The sequence below is a fragment of the Chamaea fasciata genome, unplaced genomic scaffold (assembly GCF_029207755.1).
Source record: "Chamaea fasciata isolate MVZ Bird 193981 ecotype frontalis unplaced genomic scaffold, bChaFas1.0.hap1 SCAF_5, whole genome shotgun sequence".
Taxonomy (NCBI): Eukaryota; Metazoa; Chordata; class Aves; order Passeriformes; family Sylviidae; genus Chamaea; species Chamaea fasciata.
In genome coordinates this window covers 65,439,457-65,462,385 of record NW_027094090.1, presented here as the reverse complement: position 1 = coordinate 65,462,385, position 22,929 = coordinate 65,439,457, and the positions used below count along the sequence as shown (strand labels likewise).

At 41.2% G+C, this 22,929-nt stretch overlaps 1 protein-coding gene across 4 annotated transcripts in view; it reads left to right on the top strand.

The window, feature by feature from the left end:
• The window catches only part of MRTFA (myocardin related transcription factor A), a 91,397-nt gene that overhangs the window by 29,998 nt on the left and 38,470 nt on the right, over window positions 1–22,929 (top strand). For 2 of the 4 annotated variants that reach the window (XM_066184184.1, XM_066184182.1), the window contains exon 1: window positions 12,774–12,915. The exons of 1 other annotated variant lie outside the window; for it this stretch is intronic. In XM_066184184.1, coding sequence (XP_066040281.1) covers window positions 12,789–12,915 — 127 coding nt within the window. In that variant the 5' untranslated portion in view covers window positions 12,774–12,788. Of the gene's footprint in view, window positions 1–12,773; window positions 12,916–16,048; window positions 16,101–16,348; window positions 16,433–22,929 lie in introns of those variants that run through there. One more of the 4 variants, XM_066184183.1, reaches the window with a different exon arrangement.

Sequence of the window (22,929 nt, the reverse complement as noted above, 5' to 3'; positions counted from 1 at the left end):
AACCAGGTAAAATAGTGTGGGGATCTAATAGGCATCACAGAATATGTGTGTTATCTACTCTCTAAAAGAGAAACCAATTGTTGTAGCTGGTAGAAGGGTTTTCATTAGGCACGTCTCTTAGAGCAGCAACTTCAGCTTTCTCAATAATCCCTGCAACATAAGCAGAAGCTGTGATTAAATTGGAAGGGGTAGAAAATTGCCGAAAGGCCCATACAACAGCTGCCAATTCAGTGATCTGAGGAGAAACTGAAACAGTAGTAATGTCTGAATCTCATAGATTAAAATTCGCATCCCACCAGAGCATTACTGATTTGTGAGTGCAGCTGGAACCATCTGTACAACCAGTTAAAGCTTGCAAAGGAATTTCGCTTCGCTTAGGTTTCATCAAAAGTTTAAATTTAGTAGCTAGCAACTTGTGCTTTGGGGGATGCAAAGAAAGTTGCCCTGTGAAGTTAGTCAATGCCATCTGAAATGTCTCTGATTGTTGTAACAGCCATAACAAGAAAACAGTAGTAACAAGCAAACATATTGACTTTAAACTCCACACCAGCAAATGAGGTCAACCTCTATCTTGCTTTGATAATAAGTAATGCAATCATTTTGTGTTGGATGCTATAGATTTGGTCCCCTGGTGTGGCAAAAAAATCCATTCAATACTTGACAAAGGGTCTGGCACTTTAGGATCCCATTGGTAAATCAAAACATGAGGCTGTTTAAGCGGGTTCAGAATTATTAGATAGAAAGGTAGCTCAGGATTTGTCAATTTCTAATGGCATCAGCTACCTGTTGCAATGCCTGGCGAGCTTCTGATGTGATTTGCCTAGGCGAGAGGAGATCTGGTTCCCCTTTGAGCAATGTAAACAAGGGGCTCAGATCTGTATTTGAAATTCCCAATAAAGGATGAACCCAATTAATTGTCCCCAAAAGCTTTTGAGTATCGTGCAGTGTACAAATGTTTGTTTGAATTTGCAAAGGCTGAGGGGTAATAGTCTGAATCCTAATGCGCCAGCCAAGATATTTCCAAGGGGGTTGATGCTGAATTTTTCAGGAGCAACACACACAAAGTCCTGCTTAAGTTACAGCAGTAATGAAAAAGGCTAAGGCTTCCTCCTGCTTTTCTGCCGCTACAGGGATATCATCCGTGTAGTGGTACAAAAGAACAGCCGCCATTTTTTGGTGAATGGGACTGAGGGTCTGTAGTGGTTTGAAAGCAAAACAAATGAGAGGCTCCAAGTCAGAGATAAAATTTAATAGGAAAAAAAGGAAAGAAAGTAAAATAAAATAGATGTAATAATACAAAAGACCACCGACAGGGTCAGAATACAACCTGAGCGGAGTGATGGAAGCAGTCCAGGTGAGGTGGTCTTCCTGAAGCAGTGATCCTGTAGAAAGGTCTGGTAGCTCGGGTCCTCTGGTAATCCAGTGGGTAAGCGCCCCTCTGGTGTTCAGAGTCTCAGCTTATATCCAGGCTGGAATGCTTGGTTCCTTCCTCTGGGTGGAGCATCTCACAATGGGATTGTGAGTCATGTGATAAGGCCTGATGGACCCATTAACAGGAGGTAGTCCAGGAGGGGGTTATCTGTGAGCTGTGTAGCAAAGGTGCTGATGGGCCCATTAACAGAAGATAAGCCAGAGTGGAGGAGGCAGGGAGCACTGCCTCACCTGGTTTCAACAGTTCATGAAGATGGTGATAGAATATACTTCAACCCAGGACAGGGTCTTTGCAACAAACTACTGGCAGTTAGTAGGGCTGTTTTACACTCCCTGTGGCAGAACAACCCAGTGGTAGCTTTGCAAGGGTGCTTGCATGTTAGTGCTTGGAACAGAAAAGGCAAATTTAGGATCATTATCAGGATGTAAAGGAATGTTTAAAAAGTAATCTTTTAAATCAATGACTGTCAAATGCCAATTTTGAGGAATCATGGCATGGGATGTGAGACCAGGTTGCAGTGCTCCCGTTTCATCCATAACATCATTAATTTTTCAGAGGTCCTGTAGGGGGTGCCATTTGCCAGTTTGTTTCTTAATAACAGGTGAATTTCAGGGGGTTGTAGAGGGGACTGTGTGTCGCTTTTGAAGTTGTTCTTGGACAAGTTCAGTGAGTGTGCGCAATTTAACTAATGGCAGGGGCAATTGATCCACCCACACAGGGCGATCAGTTTTCTAGGTTAACTTTAGGGTGATGTGCGCCTCAGTGGCCTCTGTTAAAAAACAGGCTGAATTTTGAAGCTGCGTTGAGAACGTACATCTCGCCCCCATAACACCATGGGTACACGCATAACAAATGGCTTTACAGTAGCTATGTGGCCCTCTGGCCCCTCCACCTGAACTAGGTGGTGGCTCTGATAACTATGACTGATTCCCCCAATCCTTGTAAGGGTTTGGGATACTTCTGTGAGGGCCCAGGAGGGAGGCCGTTTACCCTGAGAAACGACAGCCACAATAGCTCCAGTATCTAGGATACCTATAATTGTTACATGATGTCCCTATAACCTTAGGGTGCATTTACAGGTAGGGCGTTTATCAGAAATTACTTGTACGCATAGTATTTCTGGAGTTTCCATAGATCCAAACCCCCCACTCTTTCTCCATAGTCTCCCTTAGCAAGTGCTGGTGTCTGTGGGAGAAGAATCAATTGTGCAACACGAGTCCCCTTAGGGACAGTACAGGGTGGAAAAGGAGTCCAGGTCATAATCTTAATTTCACCAACAGAGTCTGAATCTATGAGTCCAGTGAGAACTAAAAGCACTGGTAGGGTGGTGGGAGATCTCCCAGAGCACTTCTCTGGGTATTTGGTAGTCCAGAAATTCCTGTAGCGAGTAAATGAGCAGAAGAATCAAGTAATGTTACTATGTTGGAGGTTGCCAGGTCCAGTCTAGTGCTACCTCAAGTTGCTGGGTGAAGACTTGAGGTGATCCCTACTGCGGCGTCTGCTGTGGTGTCTGTTGTGTCGTCTGGGGCATTTGTGTCTGAATGTGTCGCCATGCTGTGCTCCAGCTCTGGTTTCCCTGGATCAGATGACCTTCAAAATCATACTTAGAATGGCATTGGTTAGTGAAATGTGTTCCTTTACGACACCAGAATTATATGCCAGGAGCCTTTGCTTGGGCCCTGTTCTGAGCAAAACAGTCCTTTTTCAGATGGCCAGGTTTTCCACAACCAAAGCATGTTCTTGGTTCCCCTGTGGGGCTTTTAAGGGCTGCAAAAGCTTCACTCATTCCTGCAGCCATTGTTTCAGATGTGTGCTTAAGTGTGACAATGTGATTACAAGCTTCTATCATTTCTGCTAGGGTTTGGATTTTTTGGATTAATTAGTGATTTAAGCAACTTTTTACAGTCTTCATTTGCATTCTCAACTGTGAGCTTTAAAAGCAAAATCTCTCGGTCTGGCTCATTGTCTATCTGCTGTTCTAGAGCTTTGCTTCAATCTGTCAGTGAGCTGCATGTACGGCTCTCGTGCCTCTTGAATTATGTTTGCAAAAGTTTTCTGAGACATCCTTGCATCAGGGATCTTTAAAAATGCCTTTCTTGCAGCCTCTCTTACCCACTTGTCTTGCAATGCAAAATGTGTTCTATTCCCATCTGTTGAAACCGGTTTAAGAGGTGTTTCTCTTTATCTCATACCTCCAGGGGGAAGGGGGCGGGTGTCTTTCTTTTAATGGGACAGCTGTTAAAATAAGGTGAGGCAGTGTTTCTTTATCTCTTCCACAACACATCCTCTCTCCAGGGGGGATATCTGCTGGTAATGGGCCATTAAGGCTCACTGAATGGCTGATAAAATTACATCATCCCATTGTGAGATGCTCCACCCAGTGGGAGGAGCCAAGCATTCCGACCTGGATAAAACCTGGGATTCAGAACACTAGGACAGCCTGTTTTCCAGTGGATTTCCAGGGGAAGACTGGACTCATTTCACCACCACTGGGCCCTTCTACAGGATCATCTCTACTCCAACAGGACCACATCTGTCACTCCAGGAGGACTTAATTGGACTGCTGCCAACACCCTGACCAACAGGGTGTCAGGTCGTGTTCTGACTCTGTCAGTGTTTTTTTTGTACTACTGCATTTTTGTTTTAATTTTCCTAGTAAAGAACTGTTGTTCCTATTCTCATATCTTTGCCTTAGAGCCCCTTGATTTCAAAATTATAATAATTCAGAGGGAGAGGGTTTACATTCTCCATTCCAAGGGAAGCTCCGGCTTTTCCCTGACAGAGACCTGTCTTTCCAAACCAAGACACCCCTCAAGAGCCTCCTTTGGACATTCATGCGCTTGATTGGAAGGGTCTGTGTACAATCCCTCCCCTGCAAAGTGATCCAGTGTTAAAGCAGCTAAATCTTGTTTTCTGTGTCCCACATAAGTCAAAAGAAGCCCCTGCAGACACTTTTTTCCATTCTGCCTCCCACAAAGTACATTGTGTAGGGGTCAATATCAGCCCCAACAAGGGGCCTAACATCGTGGGGTGTCATTAAATGTGCAGAAAGCATGGAGCTCAACAAACTCCAAAAATATGGGGACACAATGCTGTGTTCAGTTGCCGTCTGTCTTAATTCTTTTACCTCCTGAAAAGACAGTGCCTCCCAATGAGGATTACACTGTTTGCTGCCGTGATATAGGACAGGGGCTATGATCTTGTCAGCCATTTGCAAGTCTCCCGCAAGTAAAGCTCTTTTTAAATGGACCCAGTTCTTGTGAGGGTCTGGGGGAAACAGGTCTGGCTCATCATTAGAGTCTATGGGATCAGGATCAAAGGGATCTTCATCCTCCCTCCCCCCCGCTCAATTCCCGGGGCAGTGGCTGGCAACAAAAGCTGTTACAGTGCCCGGTATCTTTCTTTTGCCTCCAGTGGTGGAGGAGGAATGGATGGCTGTACTAAAGAATATATGGCTTTCGGTGGGTCTGCCGCTTGTTCAGGATCATTATCCACAGCTTGAAGCTGTTCTTGCTTTTCCATTGTTTCATAAATCACTCTCCAAGAGGAGAGCATCTCAGCCGCTACCCTATTCCCCTTTGTGGCATGGTCCCATAATTTCACCCCTATCTTGTCCCAAAAGTGTTTTGGAAAGATGGTAGACACAGTAACTTTTTTTCCCTCATCTTATGCCCTCTTCAGCAGGAGTTTTAAATCATGGGAAGGTAAAGACTTGCTGTTTACCTTGCTTGTTTCTTAAGCAGCTCAAGCATAAGCAAAAAAAGTCTCCTTCCTGGGCAGAATTCCCCTGATGAATGTTTCCATTTCCCCAGCTCACCTCTCGGTTTTCCCGGTTGTCCAGAGGGATTGGTAACAGGCCCAATCCTGCTTCTTCCAGCAGCACTTCCAGTCTGGAGCGGGTTGCCAGCTGCCTACACTGATTAGGCAGTCTTTGCCTCCTCACAGGGAAGGCACCAATTGCTGCATGACTGAGATGGGACTTCAGAAGAGGGGGTGCAAAAGTAGTCTAAGCAGGGAGCCTTAAGCCAAAGCTTGAGCAAAAATAGGTCAGAGTTTGAGTTGAAGTTGAAGTCATTGAAGTCCAAGCAAAAAGGAATTGTAGTAGTTTATTTTCCTCTCACTTCAGTCTTATATACTGTTGCAGCTCCAAGCAGCTACAGCTTTAAGTAGTCCTCTGCAACCATAAGGGGATGATAACCTTTAATAACAATGTAGATTCTGAGATTGCAATTCTGTATTAGATTAACCAAGAATAATGGCCACTTTTAGCCTCAACAATGTTGTTACTGCTGATGTGTTTGGAGAAGGAAGTAGCTTTCTGGGCAAAAGTCACAATCTTGTCACATAAGACAAAAAAAGTCACAATGAAGGTTTACCTAGCAGCGATTCTGCTAGTATATGCTGAGAAGTAAATGAAGGGTTTGCTAATCCTTCCACAAGCGGTGCGTGAACACAGAGTACAGCCTGGCTGTTTCCACTCTTCTTCAGGTACTTTAAAAAATTGACTGCATTTTCCAAGTGTTTGCAGGTAACCGTCTTGTGCGGTAAGTAGGAGGGTTTGATAGAGAAGAAACCTTTTATTGCCAGATATCTAAAGGATGTGACAGAGAGAAGTGCAGTATAGCTTTTGCACAACAACCACAGGAATTAGTGACATAACTTCTCAAACTCTTAGACATGCCTTAACATGAGGGGAAGGGTCTCTTCCTCCTGTCCTTTCCAGTTACTCCCTCCCAAAAACAATTTGCTGTTTTAAGACAAATTCAAATTGCTTCCTCTTCCACTCTGTCTTGCTCACTAACCCCCTTGGTCTGGCAGCCAGAACTTTGTTTTTCTGCTCTTGAGAGCAAAACCAAATGTTTGCTGGACTTTGCTGTTTTCCCTTGTTCATAGTGGCTTGAATTAAAGTCTGGAATGTCTGTAAGAGGAAATATTTTGAAATGTTTTGAAAAGTCTTGTGCTCAGTGTTCTCCACTGGTCACAGTGTATACTCACATGTGAATGCCATTCACTTAAGAGTTGGACTTGATGCTCTTTTTGGGTCCCTTCCAACTCAGTATTCTCTGTGTGTGTGATTCCTCCAACCTCTGAGTGTTCCTGCCTGTGTGCAGTGATAGGGGTGGGGAAATGGACATCTGCGCCTGTGTGAGCACATCTGTCTACCCCTGGAGAAGTTAAAATTATTTGGGTAGCATGTGGGTAGATTAGCAGATTAACTGTAGGCAGGAAGGCTGATAAGAACAATTTTAACTTGAACCTTGGATGACTGTCTCTGGCATGACACCTCTAACTGTTTTATAACAAGTAAACTGTTGATCTTAGGTAAGAGCGAAGAACTGTTACTTCCTTTGGTCTAAGTAATTATTTTAGAGCAAGGTGGGTAGTAGCTGAACTAAAGGAATATATGGAATTCTGTTGTGGTTCCAGCTGGAGCAGCTCTCAGTTAAGGCCCTCCACTGGAGATATGCACCACATTTGAGATGTGGTTCATGATGTGTGAGCTCTCACTGTAAAGCTCCTTAACTTAGCCAAGGTAATTTGAGCTAATCTTTCTAACTTTGCACTGGAACAGAGTGAGAGCATTCATACTGGTTCTGGGGGCTTACAACAGGGTGGTAACTTGAAGAAGGACTAGTAACTTTGTACTATAAAGAGGTATGCAATAGTGTTTACATCTAACCAGAATTTATCAACCAAAATGGTAAAAATAACAAGATGTGCTTGGATATGTGTTTTTAATTTACTTGCTTGTTTTTGTTGGGCTTATATGCACAGTGGGCTGTAGTTAGTTGTTTGGGAACTGGTTATAAAACTTTCTCTTAATCCCTCTGCTTTTGTTCTACCCTCTGCTGTGAAGTTTTCTGTCATGAACAGAGTCCTTCCACTGCTTTGGTCAGAGAAATCCACCATTTCTTCTCTGGGCTAGAGATCTCTACTTGGGCAACACCTTTTTGTAGCCAAGGAGTGTATATGCAGCTTTTTAGAGCACAGAATTGACAGAACCACTGTCATTGGTTTTCTGAAGAAAATCCAACTAAATTAACCAACCTGTCTTTAGAAGTTGCACCATTTTCTTTGGCTGCATAGGTGACACACTCTGAGCAGATGTTACCCTCACATGTAGTAGTATCAGGAGCATGTGCTGCATAATGCTTTTGTTTGCACATGATCTAGAGTATTACAGACCTCTGGACCATTTCCTTCTCCTTATCACACCCAGCTTGCTCAGTGCAGTGGGTCTTGGAGAGAGGAAGGATTAGAGGCATGGTGCATAAGTGAACCAACATCTTTGCTTCCCTTTCTCTTTTCTCTCTTTTCAGCCCTTGTAGCAACATTTCCCATACTGACATCTGAGTTCTTGATCTGGAGAGGGGAGAGGTGGGGAAATCAGAAGTTTTGGTTTTATGTGCTGCACTTTGCTCCTCAGGTCTACAGAGCCTTGGAGAGAGGCAGGGCTGAGTTACTCAGTGTTAGCAGAGGGGGATGGGATTGCTGCTGCTGCCTTTCCACACCTCACTTATCATGTTGACTTGACTTGCCGGTTTTAAACTGCTTATCTATGGAGTTAATCAGATGCAGATCAGAGTTGCACATCTTGGGCTGAACTGATTCTTCTTGATCCAGTGTTTTGCAGACAGAATTGAGGATTTCATGTGCTTCGTGTTTCCAGGGAAAGGCAAACTGACAGCTTGGCTGAATCCCAAGGAATGGAGTAGGTGGCAGGGTGTATATATGGACTGGGGGTTGATTTGGCTCTAGCTGCTGTGTAAAGTTCACTTTGACAGCTGAAAGATGGAGAGAGAAGCACTTTCAGAATTAGAGACAGTGAGGTAATGAGAAAGTGACACAGGAAAGGAAGTGAAGGGGGGAGGTGGGGAAGGGAGGGCTCAAAACTCGTCTTGACATCATCTGATAGGTTTTCCACCCTGTGCAGCAGCTATTTTTATGCTTTCAGCTCACAGTAATTACAGCTCAATGACAGCAAACTTGCCAAAAGCAGGGGTGGCGGTATATCCCAGAGTGGGTTGGAGGACTGAAGAGCTGCTCAAAAGCTACAACAAAAGTCCAGGTTCCCAGGCATGGTTCCTGCTGCTGTGACCTATTTTTACATCTGCATGGTGGTTTAGCTTTGGCTACCTGTCATGTCTAGAAATTTTCTGGATGCTGAATGGCAGCACTAGAATGGCAACACTAGCTGTCACCAGCTGGTTGACAAGATAAGAGTAGGTAAATTTCAGGCTCTTCCTGAGAATGGAGAAGCAAAAATGTACAGTGCTCCCAGCCTCACTTTTCTTCCTCTTCCTAAAGGTCCTTGTTGGTGGGAGGCACTGTTGGTGGATCCTGGGAATATCCACACCGAACTCACATTACATAGATGTGATCTCTAGCAGAGCGATAAGCAACACAAGTGTCAGTGTGCAGTCTGTATTTACTTTGAAGTATGAAGTGAATTGAGTTGTAAGACATCAAACAAAGCTTTACAGTGATTTAGTGCAGCATTCTGTTATTTTCCCAGCCTTTGTCTTCTTGCTAGAAATCTCAGATCTTCAAATGTGTAGTGAGCTCATACTTCTTTCTTAGGAGTCATCTGGCTTAGACCTTGGCTGAGATCTTTCTCATGTTGCCTGAGTGAGCATATTTTGCAGCTGTTTGCAATTTTTAGCAGTGCATTGTTTATATTTCATCATTAAATTATGTGCATGCAGATCATTGCAGGTGTTGTGTCCTGTGAGAACATTACTACTGGGGGAAGGAGGAGAACCTGCACTGAACTGCAGAGAGGACTGGAGGTGAAAAGAGGAGAAATGCACATTTGAAGGTGGTAGTGGAGGTTATGAGTGCATTTTCAATCTGCTTAATAATTTGAATTTAAAAATGCAGTATTTTTTGGGGGGAAGAAACCAATAATGGAGTTTTGTGTTACAGCTGAGCTCATCCAACGTCTACCTTATGTCAATATTGGTGGCCCTTCTCTCCCTTTCCTTGGCTTTTGAAGATAGAAAGATACAAGAAGTTAATTCCTTAAAATTTGTGTGTATTTGAGGTACCACTACCTACTCACTACTCAAAGTAGTGAGTAGGTAGTGGTACCTCAAATGCAAATGTTGCATTCCATGCCCACCAGGCCTCAGAAGTAGCAGCAGTGTCTGTGCCAGCTGTGTGTGCCCCTGATGCAGCATCTTGAGGAAGAATACATCCCCACATTCTGTGTCTCATTTCACACCTTAAAGTCGAAGGATGTATGGCTCAACTGATGTCTCATGGATAGATTATGAAAATTTGGCCTGATGTTTTTCAGATGAGAAATCTGTGGCAAATACTTAGGTCCCTTTGGTAAAGGTGATTATTTTGCCAACAGGACTTCTGCCAATTCCAGGGTAAAAGTTGTGCAAGACACTGATGGTTGGGCAGGCATTAGTGGCATTGATCCTATTTTTCTGGAGTGGTTAAGCAAGTGAAACTGTTGTTGGAATCCTTCCTCTGCTGTGAAACGAGTTTTCCAATCTACCCTGCTGATTTCCAGAGTAACTGTCAAAATTACTTTTTCTTACAGTACGTTGGTATTTTTGTCCATGTGACTGCTGATCAGATTTTCAGATCTCCTATCAGTATATCAGGATCCAGTAAAACAAATTAAACTTTTAAAAGCTTTTTTTATGTTTATAAACAAGTGTAAATGGTATCATTTTCATATGAGACAGGTTGCTCGTGGCCTTTACTTATCTCTTAGAGTCCATGTTTTGCAAGGGGGAACGCTACAAGTGCTTGCTCGTATGTTGAAGGGCCTCCAATCTAGGCCCTTTGGAGTTTATCTTCTTACAGCATGGGGGACATTATCCATGTCCTTTTTGGAGTGCTATGGCCCAGATTATTTGAATAATTACTCCTTCTTTTAGAACACTAAATAATGCTGTGGGACAAATTTGATACTGTAAGACAAAATTTTAGAATATCTTCCTCAGCAAATAAAAGATTTACCTAATTACCGTTGAGCCAGCCAAGTGTTTTTCTATCCAAGCTGTTTTCTGCAAAGGAAAAAAGAAAGGTGTGTCTGTGTACATATCTGCAGCTCTGCAATAATACATTGAAAGGATCAGATCTTCATCAGTTCTTAAAGTTTTCTTCATCAGAACTTGGACAACATCTTAGGGCTGTTTTGGCAATACCTGGGTATTGGCAGGTTTGCTGGATGAGCACCTAGCTCATGTTTCTCAGGTTTTGTATGCTGTAGTGACCTGCTAACTCAGAGGCTCTGACTGGCAAAATAATAGTAGGTTCTGACCTCTGTAGCTGAATCTTGTAATCATTACCATCCAGATGGTATATTGCTTGCCAGGAAAAGTAGAACTGGGTCTAGCACTGAGTAATTGTTCTTTAGTTATTACATTAATGGGACCTCTCTCTTCAGAGTATCAGGCCTGACTCAGTGTGCAGTTTTGTGTTGCTGCAGAAAGGGGAGATCTGGACTATGGGTTTCTTTATCTTGTCCTTCATCCTGTATTTAGAACTCTTGTGGTGTGCTGGGTCTGTTTCCCAAGGCAGCTCTCCACAGTGCTGTGACTGCTAATGCTCATGCAAAAACAGGGTCTTCTATTTATGCAGTAACTTGACCTTACTGGCTGAAGTTCACTGTGAGACTGAACCTTCACCTGACTTTTACAAATCCTAAAATTAAGATGAAAATTTCTGTTGAGTATATGGTGGTAATTCAGGAGTAGTGCAATTACAGAGCTTTATATTACCACCAAAGGTATTTTTTTGCTCACGGGAGCACTGGAGTTTGGATTCTTTCCTGGGTGAAGGCTGAACATTTAAAAGTAAGGGGAGTACTGTTGAAAGTACTCAGAAATGTCACTGATGCCATCTAGCATTTGGTTGAACGCTACTTTTCTTAGATATTAGTTTCATTATTAGGGACATTTTTTCCCTGATTGTAATTCCAGCCTTGCTTTATAAAATGGCTTGAATGCCTCTCAAACTGTTTGGAAATGAGAAAATTTTGTCTTGATTGGGATGGGAACAGAATATGAATTGGAAACTGTTCCTGTAGTGTTTAGAGTATTCATCTTTTTATTTTTGTCATGTCCGTGTGGTTATCTTTGTTTCAGGTGTGTAGGATGACACTGATTGCTATTTTTTTTTTTTTTTTTTTTTTTTTTTTTTTTTTTTTTTTTTTTTTTTTTCTGGAAAGGTAACAAGAATACTTTTTTCAGGTATGTGTAATCATTGGACAACTCTCTTTTTTTTGTTTTCTGGGTTTTTTTTCACCCAGACTTCATTGCACCTCTGATGATTCATTCTTAGCAAAATTAAAAACCAACAAAGCTACCAGCTGTACTGGTGAGAGTACCTCCTGGTTGTTGCTCAAATGGAACGTGTCTTCTCCTAGCCATTTGCTGGGCAGTATGTGTAACCAAAATTTGTCAGCCGTGTGTCATCTGTTCCTAATGCGTGCAAAATAAACTCAAGATGAGGTGGCTGCCCCCATGCAAGCACAGATTCGGAAGTTCTAATCCTTGCAATAGAGGGTTATTGATTTGGGGCTGCAGATTGTTTTCAGTTAGGTGTTTCTACTAGGTTGGGAGAAAAGATTTAAGGGAAGAGGGGGTGAGAATATGTGCTGGTACAGAAGTAGCCTGCTGTTACCTGTGTCTGGTCTCAGGGCAAATGCCTATGAAGACTCTGTTTCTCAGATTATCAGTTTAGCACTCTCCACAGCTAACACTTGTTTCTAAGGGTTAAGCAAGGGAGAAAATGCACATGGCTTCTGCACTCAGAGCAGAGGTGTTCTCCTAGCTGTGTGCGCAGTGTGCTTACAGTCGGGAGATGCAGAGAGAGAGAGAGAGGGTACTGCTCAATCACATGATATTGCCTGTATGGCAGGTGTCTGCAGTGTGAGTAGAGAAACCAACTGTTTACTATTTTGGGTGAATGAGGTTGGCTGCTACTGCAAGTGGCCCCACAAAGAAGTCCACGCATCTGTTGATAAGCAGTGCTCTGCATACTGGGTGCCCGACTGCTTATAGCTGCTTGCTGAAACCGTGAAGTTTCTGTCTGATTTTTGAGACAGTAGGAAGGAAAATTCTGCCAAGAGCCTTGCTGGTTTTAATCTTTAGATGTTGGCTGTTAGGGTTTGTCTGTGCCTACAGAACCTCTCTGTTCTGATACAAGCACAGCCTTGGAATCTAGCAGTAAACTGACTTTTTTTCTGCTCTACCATTTTGGTGCAGTGACTGAAACCTGGTAGAGAGGGATTGCAGTTGGGTCTTTTGAGAGGATTAAGCACCCCTTCCACCTTGCCTGGACGCCTCCCGTGTTACAGGATCCACCTTCGGGTCCAGGGATTTCCTCTAATATGTTGGATAAAGCCAAGACACTCCAGCCTGCCTATGTCGGGATTGTGCCACTTGCAGAGACTGTGTCAAAGCAAGGGAAGAGCTGTTCAAGCATATATCAGGATTCATACCACAGCTTACGAGAAGGTTAGCAGACTCTGCATTCTTTGTTGTAGGCACTGTATAATTTATTTGTGGGGTTTTGGTTTTTTTTGGTGTTGTGGGGTTTTTTCCTCTTGCATGTTGAATCTGCCTGTTTTTTGTTTTCTGGGCATTAGTCCAGGTTTTGGGTTTCCCACTGACTCCTGTGACCTCTTGTCCCTGAGAGCGCTCAAGTATGTCACTCGGCAAGTCTGGAGCTGTCTATGTAGTGACTTGCAGTGCTGGAACCTTGAGGCAACTTCACTTGCATTTGGAAGTTTTAGTTTCAAACTTAAAATTTCTTCTTCTCCCTTATGTCTGTAGGCCTCTTGTGAGAAATGTTTTAAGGCTGTTTCATTAAAGATGTACAGGCTTGTTCTGGAGTGGCAGCTCTGCCTTGAAGAAAATAAGAGTACCATGTTTTAAGTTTCTGTATATTCTTGCTTTGAGAGTGTTCAAGGAGTGTTGTTTCTATATCTAAATGTGGTTTTGTTTTAGTTGATGGTATTCTGTGAATATGTGTGATTTTTTTAATGAGGATTTAACAGCTATGAAGGATTATGTAGACAGAGGTCACATTTCAGGGAGTGATATCTAGAAGCAAAGAAGAGGATCTGGAGGGATTGAAAAAGGTTGAGAATATGAAAATAGGCAGTGATCCATTCACAGTGCGCAGCATAGTAAGTATCAACAGGAACTGGGAAAAAATTACAGGGAAGAATGGCAGAACATCACAAAAAGCCAATGGCAAGCAGCAAGGTTTACATTTTATCAGAAATACTGGATCTGTCTAGTTACAAGTGAAATTTTAGTAGGAACTTGCAGAAAGGAACCATGATCTGGAGTACAGTGGCCTCTGAATAAGGTGATGACTGATTTTAAGAGCAAGTAATGTCATCTGAAAGAAGGGGAAAATAACTTTCTGACATCTTGGACAGCAAAGTAAGATAAAGGGGGAGTAGGTGTTGAGGACAAGAATTCAGATAGAATAAGGCCATATTTGTTGCATAAAGATGGCTTGTGTGTGGAAGAGGATTTTAGCAGTTGCATTTAGAAGATTTTGCTCTGGTACATAGTCTAGGCCTGCTGGAGCTGCCAAACAAAAGTGTTTGGTTTCTGCTCCAAGTTGTCACTCGCCCTATCAAGCCTATTTAACATCTGCCAAGTGCTAACTTGTTGTTAACTTTTGAAAATACTACTATTTTTGTTGCATGTTTTCATTGGAATATTCTTTGTTCAAAAAAATATGGAGAAGGAAACAAAAACTGAAGTCACAGTCCTCAAATTCAAGTTCAGGAGTTAGAAATCCATTAGTATATGCAGTATTCCCAGATTTCTTTATCTGCTTTGGAGACATAGAACTGAAGCACATCAATCTTCAGAGGAAAAAACCAACTCAAAATTTTAAAAAAAAACAGAGCTTGCATCTGTCCTGTATTTGCAAGCATTGCTTTTCACAGAAGGTGAGCACTTTGCATTTGGACGTGCCAGGATACATCTTTCATCCAGTTACTTGAGTATCATAAGCTGTACAGTGGGATAACGTGTACAACTATGAAAAAGCAATTCTGTCTAACTTTAATCAAAAAAGTGTCTCAAGTTGAAGTGAATTAAGGCCATTGAAATGTTGTATAGTTCTGGTTACTGGAAAATCTGCGTTGACTCTGCAAAGTCCAGCAATACCATCAACCTACCCAATGGCTAATTTATGATGCTCTAATATCACATGTGATATGGAAAGTTGCTTTCAGCCAGCTACCAAATGAAGATTAGGGAAGTGAAATAGATGCTGCCACCTTCTTTCCTGTCAGATGAAGAAAATAATAACCCTTTAGCTTTGCTGCTGCTCTATTGAAGTCTCCTGCAGTCTTGGAGTGCCTGTTGTATTTATGCTGTAGCATGCACTGTATTTTGTGGAGCCTAATCTTACAGGCAGTGGAGAAACAGATGCACCCACATGTGAACCCTTATGGAAGTCCAGAATTAGCATTGAGCTGAAACTAATGACTGTTATGCCTTAGTTTTTGGTCCCCCTAAAAATAGGACAGCTTAGTTTTGTTGTCACCAAGACAGAAAATTCATGCATTTCTCTTCCTCACTCTTAATAAAACTAGGCAAATAAGGGCTGTCTATACTAATGCTGACAATGCTTATCTATTCTCTTAATGATTCTCATGAGAAGCAGCTATCTGGAATAGACTACATCTTGCTTCCTGATTTCTGGAAAACAGATGTCTCCTAAATCTGATTTATTTCTTTTTCTTCTTCTTCTTCTTTTTTGAATTAGAACTTGACATTGAAGTTTGGGAACTGATGATCCTATCTACACAGAAATGGATTTAACATGCAGAAGTCAAAGAACTTAAGCTTGTATTTTTCAAAGTATGTGTTAGGGCAATTATTTGCAAAATTCTTAGAATTCAGGAATCCATAAACATGTTTTCTGTTCAAGAATGCCTTGGAATAATTTAGTCTTCAAATACTAGAGCCCAGTTTGCTGTTCCTAAATCAGTTAACACCATAGTATGGTAGCCCTCATGAGAGATATAGAGGGAATTGCAGAAAGCTGCTCAAAACCCAGTTAGCATTTACATGAGTTTAGCTTAGAATAGAGTACTTCCGAAACTAATTTTCAACTTTTCCACTTCTGTGCTATATCTTTAATTTGTTGCTCTTAAACGACTTTTTAAAATTATTTTATATATATTTAAAAAAAAAAATTTTTTTTTTTTTTTTTGCAAGTCCTCCCTTCAAAAACATTCCATGTGACTTAGGGCCTAACAGTGAAACTCACTTGTCTTTTTCCAAGATTTGTATCTCAGGGCCCAGACACAGGAACAACTTCCTGCATGCCATCTGATCAGCACAAACTGTGTGCACATTCTTGGTCCACAGCAAATGGGAGGTAATTTGAGTTAGCTTTGCCTTTGATTAAACTATTAATATCTGTTCAGTACTTTGAAAAGATCAGGAATCGTGCAAGTGCTTGTTACTGTTTAACTTTCTTCAGGAGTAATCTAGACCTTATTGTCATTACACATGCAGCACCTGAAGGTCCAGCTGGCCCTGGCCCCACCTGATCCAGGAGGGGTCAGAAAACATGCATGAGTAGACTTGGAAGTTCTCAGTCCCAAGGGGATCCCCAGCAAGAGGGCAGCCCCTGGGTCCAAGGCATCTCACAGGAATGCAGGGTGACTTTTTTCTGTAAAGGGTGATCTGGGTCTCCTTGCTTCAGAGTGGACCTGAAGTTGCTCTGGAGATGTGTGAATATTGCAGTGTCAGAAACCAGTCACAAAACACACAGATGCCTTTCTGAATTACGGCCTAATGCATCCCACTGTTTGGAATTATTTATGCAAATAGCGCTCTGACACATTAAAACACAGGAAATTAGTTGAACATACGAAGAGCTGATCTGCTCTGGCATTTCTTATGGCAGATCCGGAGGCACACCAGACTCCCTGCATCCTCTTGCTGCAACCACAGCCTGTGACTATGCTTAAAAGTAAGAGGTGCAGTAAAGGTAAGTTAATGATATATTTATGTGAAGTGGCTTGAAGTTGACTGTCAATTTAAATTTATTTTGTCTTAATAGCCACTGTGCCTCATTTGACTGTGAGGACTAATGGTGTTTCAGGGTATTTGTTAACTCTGTGGCATGAGTGGAAAACTTGGGGATAGGGTTAACACTGAATGACCAGGGTTTTTGTAAGTCAGTAGTTATCAGTTGAAGAAGAGTCATAGCATTATCCCTGGAGCTGAAATCACATGTTTTTTCAGTCCTGATGCTCTAATGTGTTTTTGGTTTTCTTGGATATGACATGTTTTCCCCTCTTGCAGTTTACTGAACTATTCCTGTCAGTGTAATGATCCCCAGCTGTTCCTTTAGCCCTAGCTATTTTCATGCTGGGAATGGGAAGAGGAGGAGGAGAGGGACAGAGGCTAACTTGTTTACCACACTGTGATCTACTTAATTTGTCAAAAATGGCTATTACAGTGCTTTCTGTAGTGCCAAGTAATACTAAAAGGAAAGAGTTGCAGACTTGGACTTTCAAGAGCAAGGAGATGTAAGGACTAAACACATGCAGAAAACAAAGAGTAGAAATTGGGTGTGGTGTGATGAGTACAGCTGTCAGTAGCATTTATGCAGACAGTGCTTTGAACTAGTAATGATACCAAGTAAAATTTCCAGTAAATACTTTCCTGTCAACTGAATTTTCTTCACAGCTGAACTGAGCTTCATATTCAGTGGCAGTGGTGCTTAGGTACTGATAATCCCAGCAACTGGGACACACATTTATAAGGCCTGAAAACACTTGAGTGGCTTTCAGATTACTGATTTTTTTGTAATTACCTGTTGTTTCTTTTTTCAAGAAAAAAACTGTTATACTTTTAAACAGCAAATGACTGATGCTTAGACTTCACAGGAGCTGCTGAAAAGCAGCTGCTTTTTTTGAAAATGGAACTATGATATTCTGTGGAACTATGGTTCTATAGAAAATGGCACTATGATATTAAATGGAACTATGAAACTCAAACTGCTTTCTTTGCATCCAGAAAAATCTTCTGGAGTCCTTGCCAAAAGATGCAGGTCAGTCGCAGGAGTGGGTTTTCCTTCTGCTTTTGGATCCATCTCAGGCTGCTTGTGTAAATCTTATCTCGGTTAGTTTTATCATCCGCAAGAACTGTCAGTAGTCACCTCTGATTTTTCACCGTGCTGTTACACCTGCAAGTCATTGATCAACAACTTAGTGAATATCTATACCAAAAATAAGTGCCCACTTAGATCTTTCATTTTGTGCCCCAGCTCCCGTATCTCCAGTCTTTTCTGAGCATTAAATTACTGATTTTGTTACCTTCTGCATCAATAAATTTCAATCCAAAATGTAGAAGCAGCACATTTTTTGGCAAGAACCTCTGCAACCTATGGTAGAAAATGGGATGTGACTCCTGATGTGGCTTAGGTTATCGAATTAAAATGTGTAGTGAGCTTTTGGGGAAAATTGTGCTGCTTTTTCTTGCAGGAGGCTCTGTAGGATACATACTCTGCCCAAGGGCATTAACATGGAGCAGAATTCATAGTTTCTTTTACTTGGACTAGTAAAAGTAGATAGAATGTTTTTTCCCTGGTACTATGTAATATTTACTAACCTTGTATCTCTCCAAACTAAGAGCAGACCTGCCGTAGCTGAAATACATTGCTATAGGGTGATTGCTAAGAACTACAAAATGTTTTTTGCTCATCAGTGTATTCAGGAGAGATGAGATGGGTATAAGAACTGTGCAGGTGATCTTCTGTCAGAGTTTATTGTGCAAATAATATAATCAATGTTCTTTCAAGTGAACAAAGGTTTGAACTTTCCAGCCGGCAGTTTTGCCCTCTAAAGTTATATTGGCCTGATGCAGCTAACAAGAAATATGAAAGAAGTTGGTGATAAGGAAGAGGAATATTGCTTTGGGACGTAAATTCTTTGCAGAATTGACCGTGAAATTTGGTGAAATCAGGCTTTCTTGACAATCTTATTTTAAAATTAGCTTTCAGAAATCAACAGCCATAGAGAAAACCTTTTGCAAAAATGTAGCTTTTTGAGAGTTTTCAGCAGAACTGCCTATGATAGACTTTTCTCCATCATAGGGATGGGAATCATCTGTTGCAATCATGCTTATAAAGACCTCATTCTGTGGTCTCTGTCCCCAAAGGTGTCTCAGAGGCCTATCACCGTTCTGAGGGTATTTCCCATTACAAGTCTGCTGTACCAGCTGGCACATTTAACATCTTTTTGGTAACTTTCCTCACTGAAACACTTGTCAAGCACAAACATTTTGCTGCCCTGCTGGGTTGCTGAGGACAGAGCTGAGTGATGCTCTCTGGATGACAGAAGGAAGAGATCCAGTTTTGACTTTCTCTGCGTGGAGTTCCTGTAGCTTCCTGCCTCTCCACGTCTCTCTAATAGTAAGTGCATGGAGACTATAGCTGTGTTTTCTGTAGGAACGGAATGTGGCAGTAGGTACAATCTTTGGTTACTCACCTCTGCAAATCTCACAGCAGTGCAGGAAGCCAGAATAGAAGCCAGAAGCTCCTGTTGCATAATTTGATCAGTATTGCAAGCAACATGTAACTTATCCCTGAAAACTGTTGTGTGTTCTGTTTCTTATTTGGTGGATGTTCGTTTTAATTGCTTTCACCTTCCTAAGTGTTCATGCCTCTTTCTGTGTGAAGGTCCTTCTAAGGCTTCTCGCAGCCCTTTTCCACACTCTTGATTTCAAATTCTCCCTTTTCAGAAGCAGAAGTTTTAGAAGTAGATGCTAAACTACTCATATCTTTGTGTCTCTGTGAGAGACTTTTTTTACTGCTGCTAATAATATCTGTCACATTGACTGCAGACAGTGTAGAGTGAGGATTGTATCTTCAGGGCTGACATGTGACAGTGAATCTTAACTACAGCTGCAAAAGCTGTCCCCTGCAGCCACCTCACTGCCTCAGTGTGGGAGGGAGTGACGGAAGGGAAACGTGTCTGCGCTTCACTTGCTTTTGTTCAGGATGTGACTGAAAGCCCACCTCTACCACCAGCTGGAGAAAATCATGAAGTATGTCTAATCTGCTGCTGCTGCTGCTGCTGCTGGCAGTCCCCTCTGTGCCCTTCAACAGAGAACTGAGCCAGCAGTAATATTTTAAACATCTGCAGAATTTGTCTGCCAGTCTGAAATCAGTGGTCATGCAGGCCATTCTGGCCTGCTGGGTTTTTTTGGTTTTGCGGAATGATCTGTTATATAGAATTATATTATTTAAATATTTATACCTATGATAACACATTAAGCCTCATAGGTTGAATTGTTCAATGCTTTGGATCTTCCCTTGTGGCAAAACCCACAACAGTCAGTTCTGGAGATGTGTAGTCCAAAGTTTTTTTGAAAGAAAGTGAATATCCATCAAGAAAGGAGGTAAAGAAATGTAGATAAATGTTGTATCATCCGTGAAAAGATTCTGAGGGCCTTTGATGTGCTTTTTATGTGTAATGCAAATTCTGGGGATCAGCTTCCACACTGGACTCCTGTGATGGAACGGATTTCTAATGTGGAATGATATGATGGTCACAGCTGAATATTGCAACTTTTTTACAAGTAGCAGCAGAATTCTAATAGAATTTATACTTAAACAATAAAAAATCTGTCAGACTGTTCGAGTACAGAGGCAAGCATCTTTATCTGAACCTCAGATGCCATGACTGTGGCGTGTGTTCTTTGCAGTTTTTGAGAAAGGCAAAGATATTTTTAATGACTATGAGTTAAAGAAATAATGGTAATTTCTTGTAGTATCCACCTGAAATTCTTGCTAAGAGAGAATGCTGGGGCTTGGATAGAAGCTGGTTAAAGGAATGCTAACTATAGGGAATGCTCTGAGTCTTCGCTTTGCATGTAATATGCACCTTGGACAAAACCACCTTTGTTTCATGTCCCACGAAATAACTGTCAGCACAATGAACCAGCTGAAGCTGGCAGATGTTCAAGCTAGCTAATTTAAAATTACAAGGCCCAGCTTCTTGAGTTCCCTGTATAACTAGTTAATTGTTTCTTCTAAAGAACTGCTGGTTTTGTATTTAAATCTGCATACTTCTAAGTAATTTTTTCTACCACTTGTGAAAAAACACATTTGCTTTCATCTGCATTAGGTTTCAGTAAACCAAAGATCTTTAGGTGGATAAAAATCCAAAATGGTCTTGGAAATACAGAATTAATCCATGTTTTAGTGGAAAACCCCAAAACATAGCTCGTATGTCGAGGTGTCCCAGCTGTTGCCATGTAAATTCTATGGTGTCTTGACCATTAGATGACTCCTGTGAAGGGAACTTTTAACCTCTACCTGTAGAAGGTGTCCTGTGGGAGAAGGAAGGCTGAATCACTGGGCCAAAACCAGTCTCTCAGAAATGTTTGAGGAAATTGGTGACCTTGATCTATGAGGCTCTTTGTACACTGGAGCACTCTGCTGTAGTGGAAATGGAAGTATGGGAGGCGAATTATGAAGGAAAAATATTTGACCATATCTCTTTTGCTCATCAATTTTAGTGTTATAAATTTATCTAATCAATCATGTGTTTTATGGGTGTGTCTGAGCACTGTCTCAGTGCTTGATTTTCTTTCTGCTTGTAAGAAACCCACAAAAACACATCCCTTGAACTCAGAGTTTTAAATACAATGAAAAATTGTTCAGATTCTGACATCCCTCAAAACATTTGCTTTTTTAATCTGTATAGTTTTCTGGAAAAATATATAAACAACTCCCGTGAATCATCTTTATGGAAAATGAAATGGTTGGAGCTCTTTCTTCTTACAGACAGAGATACCCCTATCTTTCCAAGAAAAAAAAAATGAAAAGGGTTTGAACTTGTGTTTCCCTTGTGTAGCTCGCCTTTTGTACTGTTACCTTAGTAGACAGCTGTAGATCTAATTGTCAGGATATATCTACCCATTCCTTAGTTTTTCTTAATTTTGTCCCCATCTGCCATGTCAAATTATCTGGGAGGATTTCTTTCTAGGGCCTTCTTTGCAAGCTGGTTAAGGGCAATGTTATTTCCTCCTTGTTCATAGTTTCATGGAAAAATACAAATCACTATAGACTGTGGCTCAAGTTTACACAGGGAGGTGGGAAATTCTCTGTTTTTCCCTCCTCAAGATGTTTATTCCAGCTATAAATAGTAACAATGGCATCAACCAGTAGTGATTACAGTTAATATTTACCAGGGTCAATTTTAGGGAGACCTTTCCACCTAAGTATTTTGTTACAGGTCGTCTTGTTGGATCATGCATTGTAGCCAGATTCCATGGACATGGATATGTGCCTAGTTACTCACATGCTTAGTTTTCACCTAGCCAGTACACTGAGACAAAATGATTTTATAAAAATCAGTACCCTGCAGAGACAGCAAACCAGCTTTTCCTGCAGACAAGCTTGTTGTGCATTTTTACATGTTGCGTATCTTACTAAATATGCCATATTACATGTACTTGAGGTGAATTTCTTAGAGTTGTATTTTAACAGTGTCAGCGAGTGCTGAGATGGATTATAGGTGTACCAAGATTTTATGGTTAAGAGTGGGCTTCTATGTGTTCATAGAAACACTTACATACTGACAGTAACAAACATATCTGATTTTAAAATCTTAGTATCAAAGAAGACAAAACTGGCATTGCATTAAAAAGTAGCAGTGAATAAAATAGTATTAACCCCTCCTAAATCTTAAATGTTTAATGGAAGTGGCAGGAGTTAAGTCATGAAGAAAGAAGGTAAAGGTAGGTAAGTACTGTAAAATGCACAGGAACTACTAGTCTTAATTTTAAACAAACATGAAAAGAACCATAAAAAATTCATCATAACTTTCATGGTAATAATCAAGTTTGCATTTATTTGGAGTCATATACATGAGTAACTCCTGTGAAATAAGCACATTCAATTATGTGCAATATTCAGACCAAATCTCAGAAGTAATGAAGTAAACTTCTAAGGCTGAACTGGTTCTTCCTCTAGGATCTCCACATTTTACCACCATAGCCAATGCTGACTTGAGCCTTGAAGAACTAACAGGAGTAACTGTTCAGTCCTATCTGGATGTTAGATCATATGATGTCTTGGTAGTTGGATGGTGCTACTGGTTTTATTTTTTTTATAGTGCTGTGTCCTAACAAAACTAAGATTGCTGTAAATGCTGGTTTTATCTTCTAAATACAGTTTTTAATTGACATTAATGTGATTTCTACATTTATCAAATTTGATATTAAGCCTCAGAAATCGCCTGCTGAGGTAGCTTGCTGTTCTGTGCGCTGTGAGCCAGCTACCTTGTGGTAAAATGAGAAGGAAAATAGATCCTTTTACTTTTGACTGTGTGCTTCTGATTTTTGTGGTCTTTGGGGACCACTTTCCTCTGTAGGTCGGGATTTCTGATTCTGCTAAATTAGCTGTATCAAAGAACCTGTTTGTCTCCACTAGGAAAACTACTTATTGCCTCATAACATCAACTCATTGAA